The sequence below is a fragment of the Daphnia pulicaria genome, chromosome 2, assembly GCF_021234035.1.
Source record: "Daphnia pulicaria isolate SC F1-1A chromosome 2, SC_F0-13Bv2, whole genome shotgun sequence".
Classification (NCBI taxonomy): domain Eukaryota; kingdom Metazoa; phylum Arthropoda; class Branchiopoda; order Diplostraca; family Daphniidae; genus Daphnia; species Daphnia pulicaria.
In genome coordinates, this window is record NC_060914.1 from 7,644,094 (window position 1) to 7,654,474 (window position 10,381).

Below are 10,381 nucleotides of genomic sequence, written 5' to 3' on the forward strand. Positions count from 1 at the left end.
TCGATAAATAGAAAGAACAGATCGATAGCAACTCTTGCAACTCCGCTATGCCATGGAGCATTGTATTTACTACTATGTATATAGGCCTTTACCATGTCACGCAATCTAATGCTACAATTTGATCAATACTATTCGTGAATAATCATGCCCTCATACAAACAACAATACAAACTTAGAAATTAAGTTGAGAACGTGTTATACAGGACTTATCACAAAGTTTATTAAACGGTGAATTTCAGAAACATGTTATATTCTCCAGATTATGTTTTAAAATGACATCATGGCCTTGGAAAAGAAAGTAACCTTTGAATTTTTTCCCTGACAAGAACAGAGGGAACCACAACTTATCATCAACCCACATATCATCAAAAGGAATGTCCGTAACATGAAACCATTTAGGTAACATCTCTTTATATGAAAAAAGAAGATGTAGGAAAACATAATTAAGTTTATTGACTAATTAACTCTGTCTAGTTTTTAGAGTAATTTACCTTCTGTTTCAAAAGGATGGCCTTCATATTTAGTTGAAGTAAATACGTGAACTTCCAAAATAACAGGATCCCCCACGAATTCAAAATTGATTAGGCCAATCTTTTCCAAATTTACAGGTAAGACAACAAGTCCACATTCCTCTCTCAATTCCCTATTATTTCATTCACATAACTTTTTGCATTATAGGTAAAATCCCTTTTCAAATATTTTTCATCTCTCACCTAGCTGCTGCTTCGTAAATACCTTCCTTTGCTTCCACTTTCCCTCCGAAACCATTCCATTTGTTTACTCCAAATCCTCTCTTTTTATAACCAAGCAATACTTCATTTAGCTTTCTAATCAAAACTAATGTTAATACTTTACGGTTCATGCTGGATTGACTTCACAGTGCTTCACAGCAATTAACACAAGTACTGAAAGGCCTTTAAACATTACAGCTGATTACAGATTGAAACACAGAAAAGGAAAACAGGCGAAGGAGATATAACGACATCTATCGAGGTGTCGAAGAGTGAGGAACTTCTTGAAATAGCTTGAAATGGTAGAGTTTTCTTGGCCTTACTTATCAAAGTTGTTCATTTTTCCCCCTACGTAACCGTCGCTACGTACGCCTCTAGTAACGGAACGGTGTAGTCCGAATCGTCTGCTTCCAAATTTACCTCGCAAGTTTCATAATTCCATCCACGTGGAATTTTGCAAGATATTCGAAATAATTCTGGTTACAGTTTGAATTCACCATGTCTTGGCTTTTTGGATTAAGGAAGGACCCTAGTAGCACTGGCTCAGTACCACCCCCTGCCGAAAGTGGTGTAGACGACAATTCCAATACCGGTCAACCGCAAAATCAACAACCTCGTGGGAATGTTGGTGGAGCGCGGGCTTCAGATGCTTATAGATTTGACTCTTCGGCCTTAGAGAGAGCTGCACAAGCAGCTAAAGAATTGGAAAAATCTAGTAAGTTTGTATCAATATGTTGAATAAAACATTACTTAAAGTTTTGTTATTTAGAATTTGCCAGAGATGCTTTGGATTTGACAAAAGCTCAAGAACAAACAAGACAGCAAGAGCAAATAGCCAAAATCAAGGAGTATGAAGCACACATTGAACAATTAAAAGTTGATCAGAAACGTGTAGATCATGAAGAAAGAAGAAAAACTCTTCAAGAAGAAACAAAACAAAATCAACAAAGATCTCAATACCAGGATCAATTGGCTCGGAAGCGATATGAAGATCAATTATTGCAACAACAAAGAGCTAATGAAGAAAATTTGAGGAAACAAGAAGAAAGTGTTGCTAAGCAGGAAGCTTTGAGAAAACAAACTTTGGAGTATGAGATGGATCTTCGTTCAAAAACCGACATGAAGAGACTTGAAGCTGAAATGAGAGCAAAAGCCAAGGTTGACAGAGAGAATCAAGATCTATATCTGGAACAAATTCGTCTTAAAGGTACAGTAACTAAATTTTCATATTGTAATTCTATTTTAACATGTTTCATTTATTTTTTACAGCTTCTGAAAATCGTGCCACAGTCATGGAATCCATAAAAACTGCTGGTGCTGTTTTGGGAACTGGGTTCAATACTTTCCTTTCTGACTGGGATAAAATAGCTGCAGCAGCAGCTGGAATCTCACTACTTGCCCTTGGCATTTATTCTGCCAAAGGTGGTACTGGTGTAGTTGCTCGCTATATCGAGTCCCGAATCGGAAAGCCTTCTCTAGTTCGTGAAACATCGAGAGTAAACCTTGTTGATACAATTCGCCACCCTATCAAAACTATAAAGGCTATCAAGGTACTTCCAGTTAAACAGATTACATTTTAGATATGTGGAGTATTTATGGAAATGCTTTCAGGCTAAATCAGAAGATGCTTTGTCTGGAGTAGTTTTGGAGCCCAAGTTGGAGGAACGCTTGAGAGATATTGCAATCGCAACAAAAAATACTAAGCAAAATAAGTAAGCAGACATTTTTATCTTTATAATCATGTATAGCAACAAGCTGTTCCTGTTTATTTAATGTGTTTTTAAAGGGGTATGTTCCGGAACATTTTAATGCATGGACCGCCAGGAACTGGAAAAACTTTGTTCGCCAAAAAGCTAGCTAAACATAGTGGGCTCGATTATGCTATATTGACCGGCGGTGATATTTCACCGTTGGGTAGGGATGGCGTTACGGCTATACACAAAGGTTTGATTATTTTTTTATTTTTCTTGTAAGATCAAACTTGCTCATAGAAATATTTTCTTTCAGTTTTTGATTGGGCTAATGGCTCTCGACGAGGATTGCTTTTATTCGTTGATGAAGCAGACGCATTTTTACGGAAGAGATCTTCAGAAAAAATCAGTGAGGACTTGAGAGCTACACTAAACGCTTTTCTTTACCGTACCGGCGAGCAATCTAACAAGTACGTCCGTTGTCGTTTTAAGTTTTTTTTTTTTTCAAAATAATTATATTCTTCTTTAAATCTTTAATTTCAGGTTCATGATGGTTTTGGCTTCCAATACTCCAGAACAATTTGATTGGGCAGTTAATGATCGATTAGATGAGATGGTAGAATTTATGCTTCCGGGATTGGAAGAGAGAGAACGACTGGTACAATTGTTATTACTATTTCGTTATCTGTCAAGTCTACAATTTTCAACTGTTAGGTTCGGCTCTATTTTGACAAGTTTATTTTACAACCGGCTGCAGAAGGAAAAAGACGGTTAAAAGTTGCACAGTTTGATTACGGTGCGTTATGCACTAAAATTGCCAGTGAAGTGAAAGGAATGTCAGGCCGTGAAATAGCTAAGCTCGGTGTAGCTTGGCAAGCATCTGCTTATGCGTCCTCTGATGGAATTCTTACCGAGAAAATGGTAATGGAGAAGGTTAAAGATGCCGTTCAGCAACATTGTCAGAAGGTCTGTACAATTTTTAATTGATTTGTTTTTAGTTATTGGTTACTTAATGTATGCTGTATGACAGGTTGAATGGCAAAGTGAAGAAGAAAGAGGAAATTTCAAAACTATTAGCGCTAAAAACAGGAGTTTTCTTTCCCAATCCGGAGTTGAAAAGTCAAAGAATAATTAGATTAAAAATTGGCCGTAGTAAATGATGAAATTTCTTGAACAAATGTGGCAATTACGACGCGTTACATTTTGCTTTGTTTGTCTTGTTGCTACTTTTGTTTGACAATATATTCCATACATTATGGATTATGGTCCATCGTTTCCTCTCCCAGAGTCAAATTTGTTTACCCGTAGTTACGTCATAGTTTTAATAAAAATAGTCGGATTCCCATGATGTGTTTAAAGTCTTCTTTTATGTATTGGTACTTTCATAAGCAGTTACATTGAAAATCTCAATCTTCGTAAAATCGTGGAAGTTCATTACCCAAAACTGTACGACGTTCAATTCCATCTTCTGTGATAATTCCCAAACGAACAACACCACCACTGGAACCATCTCTGCTCATTGCCAATGCAAGGGCTGCAAAAAAGAACAATGCATTGTAAAAAAAAATTAATCATTTGTCTTATCATTCCATCAGTACTTACTTTTCAACACAAATTGGACACACTCATCCTTTGTCATGCCTTTTTTGAAATTAGAATCAACAAATCCAAAGACATAAGTTGAACCTGAACCACCAATAGCAAATGATTGCCTGACACACATTCCTCCAAGAGGGATATTAAAGACCTTAGAAAAATATCAAGAAACCATGTTTAAAATCATGAATGATAAAATATTTTTACATTAGCGTACCTGTCCACCATGACGTCTATCCCATCCAGCACAAATAATACCAGCTGTTAATTGATCTCGGTAATTGTAACAAAGTTCTTGAAAGACACTTGCTGCTGTTTTCACCAAAGGAGCTTCACCCAACTGAACTCTATTAAAAACAAAACAATTTAGTAACAGTAACTTATAACACAGAAACCTGTTATTCATTACTCATGAAATTCCAAATGATAGTTAACAATATCAGCAATGGCTTGAGTGTCTGCAGCGGAGCCAGAACGGCAGCAGTAGATATGGTTGGTGATTTTGGTCAGCTTATCAGTAACCCTGTTTGCTACATATGCACTAAAAATAAGAAAACTCGATTATCAAAACCCTTTTGAAACAATATGATCAAATTACCCAGTACTGGTGCGCGAATCGGCACCAATGACAACGCCACCATTGAATTCTACAGCCATAATTGACGTCTAAATTGGAAAAAATATTTAAAATGTAAATTTCACTTTAATATTAAAGAATTTGTTAATACTTACGCCTGTGCTGTGTTCTGATGTCAACCAATCCGGGCTGAGAAGATCGGAAATAGAATTATTCATTGTACAAGCCATGGATGATTCAAATGAAACTGTTGAAATTGGACAACACTACAAGACAGAGACAGTAGACAGCCCCTTACTCAGCACTTCTGGCTTTATGGTTGGCCATTCAATACTTGAATGTGTAGGGCGGCAACTCATCTACGATTTTTGGTCGATCATGTAATATTTTTGAATTAATTGATCCCAGACATTTTAATTATTTTTTATTTTGAATTTCTCTGCTTGATAATCATATGGTTTGTAAAATTAAAACAGACAGGTTAATGGAATAGATGGTTTGTTACCACAGAAGACTTTTTTATCATGAGGGCAGCGACACCTATTGCATTCTTAGTAAACCAATGTTCGGAATTCTTATTCACTCAGTTTGGGCCGAATTTCTCGAAAATTCGTAGTTGTAGCTTTGGTATAAATCGAAAATCGGAATAAGGTGTCCATTGAGTTGTTAAATTAAAATTAAAGCAACACAATTTTTCGCAAAATACAAAAGATTTCAGCAATTGAATCGATATTTTATCGAATACATCTTAATTATTAAGATGCCTAATGGTTTAAGACATTTACAACATGTGTAACTGACCTGAAAATTGGCCCCACAGACCTAAAGCGTTGATGATGAATGTCTTTACTCTACCATACAGCATGGGCATGGAGAGATGGTTTCCAGTCTCCATGTAAAATTTCCCATAAGGGGTTGTCCGCTTTTTTTTACTAAAACGTCTCTCGGTATGTCCGTATGCCGCGAGAGCCTAGACGGCACCACCGTCGGAGAGACCTACCTATGCCTCCATGTAAAAGTCGTTAGTAAAAAAGTAGCTTCCCGTCGAATCCCCTAATGGGAAATTTAACACTATCATTGGGGAACACCTCTCCATACCCCTGCATACAGCTATGGGAATGTGTTACGTATTGGCCACAGAGCACATATTAACCTTGTGTGTCAAAATTATCACGGAAAGATATTCTCCAAGTCATAATGTAGAAATTTAAGTTTGAAACGTCGACGTTCGAGGCAGTAATTAAAGGGATGCTGTTTAGAAACCATCTAATCACCTATGTTTTGGTTTTCTCTGCCCCTTTTTTGTTTCATCAGCTGTCAGTTTCCCTTGTTTCTAAACAGCATCCCTTCAATTACTGCCTTGAACGTAGACATTTTAAACTTAAATTTCTACATTATGACTTGGAGAATTGTCTTCCGTGATAATTTTAAAATATTGTACGATAAATAAACGATAATTAAGTAGATTTACCATCATACCTGTCTAAGTATTAAAAATAAATGTTTCAAATCCCGTTACATGTAAATGTGCCATAAGAGCTCTTGAAACCGGTAGAAACGACGGTGGCGCCGTAGTGGCCTGCCTAAGCATTCGCTTCAGTTTGACAGGCCAAATCCCTATCCCGTGGCTCCACCATTTTCTCTTCCACCATGGTACCACCACTCATATGGGGAGCCCTTCCACTCCATTGTTTTTTTCTCTGGAAGTGAAGCCTGCTTTCCTGCCCTGCTCCTTAGCTATAAGCACTACAGCGGGTGCGTTGGGAAGTGGGGAATAGGAATGGAGGGAAAATTGGAGGAATGGCAAGAAGCGAGTTCGATATCTTAGCTCCGATTTTCACTATCGATTCGTAAACTTGGGTTTCAACGTTCAACCACAGAGAAAATTTCCGAGAGGAGGAGTTAACATGGCAGTGGCGCTACCCGGCGCCACAAGTATTCTATAGGGCTGTTGGACATCTTTTTAAAGATTTGTTGAAATCGTGAAACGCAGCAACTCATGTATTTTTTTCGTCTGCTACGAGTGACTTGTGTAGTTCTGCGAAATATGAATAAAAAAAAACAGTGATAGAAAAGGGGGTTGTTTTGAAGTTCTGATGTGTTTTCTTTCTATATTAGTTCGTTATGGTGTTAGTGTTTAACTATGTCACTGTCTAATTATGCCTGTGGACTTAGTATTGAGGCCAAAACACGTTATTTGGAAAAGTTACAAATGTTTAACAGTGATTGTCCATATTGTATTCCTAATTCTCTGTTGAAACACGGTTTAGACTGTTGTCCAATTGTTCCAAAAATTTCTCCCACAGATATCTTCATATATCTTGTTGAAACAAAAAGCTATCAAAATCATCTGGAAGCCCTTGGTGCATACAAGGGGCTGTCTTCTTAATCCAAAAAGGCTGTAAAAGATGGTTGGGTTCAAGAGTTCATGGCCATTGCTCTCCCATCACGGGTAGTGTTGATGAAGGCAAAGGTGTATCAGCCTTGTCAAAAGCAACATTGTTACTTACTTTCTGATCACCAACTGTAATGACAAACTAGTTCATTCACTAAAACAACATATATGAATGTTTTTTACACACGAAATGAAACAATACCTAGAAATTGTTTCGTCTTATTTGATCCCAAATTTATAGAGGGTGCCCAATCAACATGTTTTTTTTTTGAATTCTCCACTCGGCTTTCCTGTAAGCATGTCACAAATTGTATGATAATATTCAATAATTGTTAGTATTAACCTAGAAATACCTGTGAGAAAGTGATCCAAACACACATACAGATTTTTCAGGTTGGTGTCGTTGATGTAATACATTCTCTCAAACCACAAGTCTCGCCTTACACCCTCCTTTGGTAAACTATACACTATACAGTTTTACACTTGCACTTTTCAGGTTACGGCAATTTGACACTTTGCACATTCTACTCACAGAACCTTTTTTAGTATTCATTACGCAGAATACCTTTCAATCAGATAATTTAAAATTTGGTGAATGATTAAATCTGAATACTAACTTTTTCATATTTCACAGAATACACAAGTCACTCGTAGCAGACGAAAAAAATACATGAGTGGCTGCGTTTCACGATTTCAACAAATCTTAAAAAAGATGTCGAACAGCCCTATAGGGCTCTTTCGAATCTGTATTCTTTTGCCGTTTTATCTGGCAACGCCAGCATGGCTGTGCACCTTGGTAGCGCGAGAACGGGGAGAAGAGGGAGAATGGGACGAATGGGGAGAAGAGGAAACGTGGGTCCCTTTTTTTCGTACGCCCTCCTCCCTCCCATTCAACACCAAGGAAAGGTTGGGCCTCCACAACAATCCACTATGACTAGAGCAGCAGAATATAAGAAATCGTAACAAAAAATTGCTACAATAAGTGGACAAGATACCAAGAAACAACAGGATAAACCTACCCATCAAAAGACTACCCTGGATAAACCAAGAAGACGACACTCCAAAGCTGAATCGGCACTAAATGCAAAGATACAGAAAGTTGGGCCCAAACAAAAACTTTTAAGCCAAAACCAAATACAAACAAAGAAGCCGTTGTTTACACACATCAAAATAAAACCTGTCAAATTACGGAAAAAAACACATCACACAAAATGAAATGTATCCAAAGGCAAACAATCGAACTAAAAATCTCTGACACAAGAAAATCCGAGAGAACGGCAAAGCCACGCCTCGACCACGAGACGACGCCATGAATCTGAAAAATCACAAGCAACAAGTAGTTCCGAAAACACTGGATAGAGGTTTACCTTGGTCATACCATACGGCCCCATGTTACCCTTACTTCTTATGCAAATGGTGGCATAATGTCAGTAACCCAGGCTGCCATTCAAGAGGACTGAGGTAAAAAACTTCGTAACGCCGAGTTTTTTTTCGAGCAATTTTGAAAAATGAAGTGCACAACAAAATCAAGTACAGTAATGATTGCAACCATTGAACAAATAAATTTTTGGGATAACGCTCCCATGTCAACGGTTTTCTAATGTAATAATTATCATATAGATTATTTTCGCAGCGCTAATTTGCTTCTGGTCTTGAAGTTGAAGAAATGGTGGTAATTATTCACGACCGCGTACAAGATCGTGGTGAGTCATGAGGTGGGAAATAGAAAAAAGTTGGGGATGAACCTAAGCATAAAAATGAGTATATTGGCACATTTTACAAACGAAACTCAACCTTTTCGTGGATGACTCACTCTTAAGGGAGGGGGAATACGGCTTGCACCAACAGCTCCCTGGGAAGAGGAGAGTGTGAAAGGGGTGTTATGTTGAACACACTTATATTATAACCTTATGACATCATGGATTACGATGGATTATACTTGAACTTACAGAGTCTAAGTCCATCAACTATAATCCTTCCATTTTTCGCCCACAAAATTATAAGCTGCAAAAACATAACAATTGCAACATTATGACGTTATTATGGATTAAGATGGATTATAGCATCTTCCTCTCTAAAGCTAAGTAATTCGTTCTTCTTTTTTTCTTAAGCAATTCATAAACTGAAGAGATCATCTTCTTTTTTTTCCGAGCGAATCAGAGCTTTCTTTCTAAGTCAACGGGTTCCATAAATATGCAAAATAGTTAAGTTTGTCAAACTTAAGTATTTAGTCAAACTTAGTTTGAACATTAATATTTTAAAATGGCTCAGCTCCACACAATCTCTCGTTCTAAAGCTAGTTACAATCCCATTTCTTTCAGGCGTCCCACGCAGGATGATAGATGGGACAAAAGAAAGATTTGACAACTGTTTATCCCCACCGTGAACCCATCACCGACGAACCCTACTCTATTAGGTAAGTGGTTTAATGTTCAATTTTCTGTTGTTTGATGTAATATTAATTAGTTTTTTTTTTGTATAGGGATCGACGCAATCAAGTGGCTTATTTCCGACGGCATCCTCCCTCATCGCATCTGTTCTCTCTGCAAACGACCCATAACCTTGCACCAGAACACGGCTTATGTTGATAGTTGCTACTGGAAATTCATCCATCGCAACCCGAAGAACAAATGCAAGAGTCCGACTTCTTCCGTGCGAACCGGCACGTTGTACGAACGATCCAGGCTCTTCATCCCAGAACTGGTAATAATAAAGTAATTTGAAATTTGTTTTATTTAACTTTATGTACATATTTTTTTCTTCATTTCTAGACGTTGTTTTTTTTCTGCTTCTCCATTAATTCTCAAAGCTACTCTCAGATGAAAGAGAAGATGAGGATTGTCAATAACGAGGTAAACGGACGTTGGACGAAAAATCTGCGGGAGGTTTAACGACGAACGCCTTATGGCATGGCAACCAACCACAAAACCCAAAATGCAATACCCACTGGACCTAGCAAGAACAGAAACAGCCGGCGCGTGAGGCCTTCACCCAGAAGGCCAGAGACTGCAACAAAACGATCGCAGTCGAACACCTTAAAACTGCAAATCCAAAAGGAAGAAAAGGGTACGAATAGGAGGACAAAGGATAGTGAAAAAAAGAGATCAACACCTTTCTTTTCCACTCTATTCTTACCTTCCTGTGACTGCCAAACGCAAAGAACCCCAAAATACCAATGCTTCTTGGCTGTGGGTGCACCAATGGGTGGGATATTACTAGTCCAAGATGGCGACCTAGAAACTATATAGTGGTACAATTACAGCGTTTCACATACCAGGACAGGCCCTTACCCATATAACCCCGAAAATTTGACACGTCCACTTTTTTCGCGAATTCAAATTGCTAGTAGGTGGTAAACTAATGACGATATAATGAAATAAAAAATACTTGG

The 10,381-nt window shown here is 37.8% G+C and overlaps 3 protein-coding genes and 1 long non-coding RNA gene across 4 annotated transcripts; 1 reads left to right on the forward strand and 3 right to left on the reverse strand.

The window, feature by feature from the left end:
- Positions 1-198: 198 nt before the first annotated feature.
- On the reverse strand, positions 199-916 carry LOC124327831 (oxidized purine nucleoside triphosphate hydrolase-like). Its single transcript, XM_046786847.1, has 3 exons — positions 714-916; positions 492-643; positions 199-408 (listed from the first exon to the last, which is right to left on the reverse strand). The coding sequence occupies exons 1-3, from the start codon at positions 860-862 to the stop codon at positions 236-238; spliced, it is 474 nt and encodes a 157-aa protein (XP_046642803.1). The 5' UTR covers positions 863-916; the 3' UTR covers positions 199-235.
- Positions 917-1,079: 163 nt separating this feature from the next.
- Positions 1,080-3,694, forward strand: LOC124327828 (ATPase family AAA domain-containing protein 3A homolog). The gene is made up of 9 exons (XM_046786844.1): positions 1,080-1,446; positions 1,501-1,938; positions 2,001-2,281; positions 2,343-2,443; positions 2,518-2,675; positions 2,739-2,892; positions 2,966-3,080; positions 3,137-3,388; positions 3,453-3,694. Exons 1-9 carry the CDS (start codon positions 1,230-1,232, stop codon positions 3,555-3,557), a joined length of 1,821 nt encoding a protein of 606 aa, XP_046642800.1. The 5' UTR covers positions 1,080-1,229; the 3' UTR covers positions 3,558-3,694.
- Positions 3,695-3,770: 76 nt separating this feature from the next.
- Positions 3,771-4,923, reverse strand: LOC124327830 (proteasome subunit beta type-6-like). Its single transcript, XM_046786846.1, has 6 exons — positions 4,751-4,923; positions 4,617-4,684; positions 4,428-4,559; positions 4,236-4,365; positions 4,025-4,169; positions 3,771-3,956 (listed from the first exon to the last, which is right to left on the reverse strand). Exons 1-6 carry the CDS (start codon positions 4,823-4,825, stop codon positions 3,829-3,831), a joined length of 678 nt encoding a protein of 225 aa, XP_046642802.1. The 5' UTR covers positions 4,826-4,923; the 3' UTR covers positions 3,771-3,828.
- Positions 4,924-6,882: 1,959 nt separating this feature from the next.
- LOC124326019 lies at positions 6,883-7,604 on the reverse strand. Its single transcript, XR_006915502.1, has 3 exons — positions 7,344-7,604; positions 7,193-7,280; positions 6,883-7,119 (listed from the first exon to the last, which is right to left on the reverse strand). It is a non-coding gene; the product is annotated as an uncharacterized LOC124326019 (long non-coding RNA).
- Positions 7,605-10,381: the final 2,777 nt, after the last annotated feature.

Excerpts from the sequence above, each read along its gene's own strand:
- LOC124327831 (XM_046786847.1), bottom strand. The coding sequence starts at position 862 with ATGAACCGTAAAGTATTAACATTAGTTTTGATTAGAAAGCTAAATGAA. Across the intron at positions 644-713 it reads ATTTACGAAGCAGCAGCTAG|GGAATTGAGAGAGGAATGTG; the intron begins GTGAGAGATGAA and ends ATGAAATAATAG. Across the intron at positions 409-491 it reads CCATCCTTTTGAAACAGAAG|AGATGTTACCTAAATGGTTT; the intron begins GTAAATTACTCT and ends TTTCATATAAAG.
- LOC124327828 (XM_046786844.1), top strand. The coding sequence starts at position 1,230 with ATGTCTTGGCTTTTTGGATTAAGGAAGGACCCTAGTAGCACTGGCTCA. Across the intron at positions 3,081-3,136 it reads TGGAAGAGAGAGAACGACTG|GTTCGGCTCTATTTTGACAA; the intron begins GTACAATTGTTA and ends TTCAACTGTTAG. Across the intron at positions 3,389-3,452 it reads TTCAGCAACATTGTCAGAAG|GTTGAATGGCAAAGTGAAGA; the intron begins GTCTGTACAATT and ends GCTGTATGACAG.
- LOC124327830 (XM_046786846.1), bottom strand. The coding sequence starts at position 4,825 with ATGGCTTGTACAATGAATAATTCTATTTCCGATCTTCTCAGCCCGGAT. Across the intron at positions 4,366-4,427 it reads TATCATTTGGAATTTCATGA|AGTTCAGTTGGGTGAAGCTC; the intron begins GTAATGAATAAC and ends TGTTTTTAATAG. Across the intron at positions 4,170-4,235 it reads ATAGACGTCATGGTGGACAG|GTCTTTAATATCCCTCTTGG; the intron begins GTACGCTAATGT and ends TATTTTTCTAAG.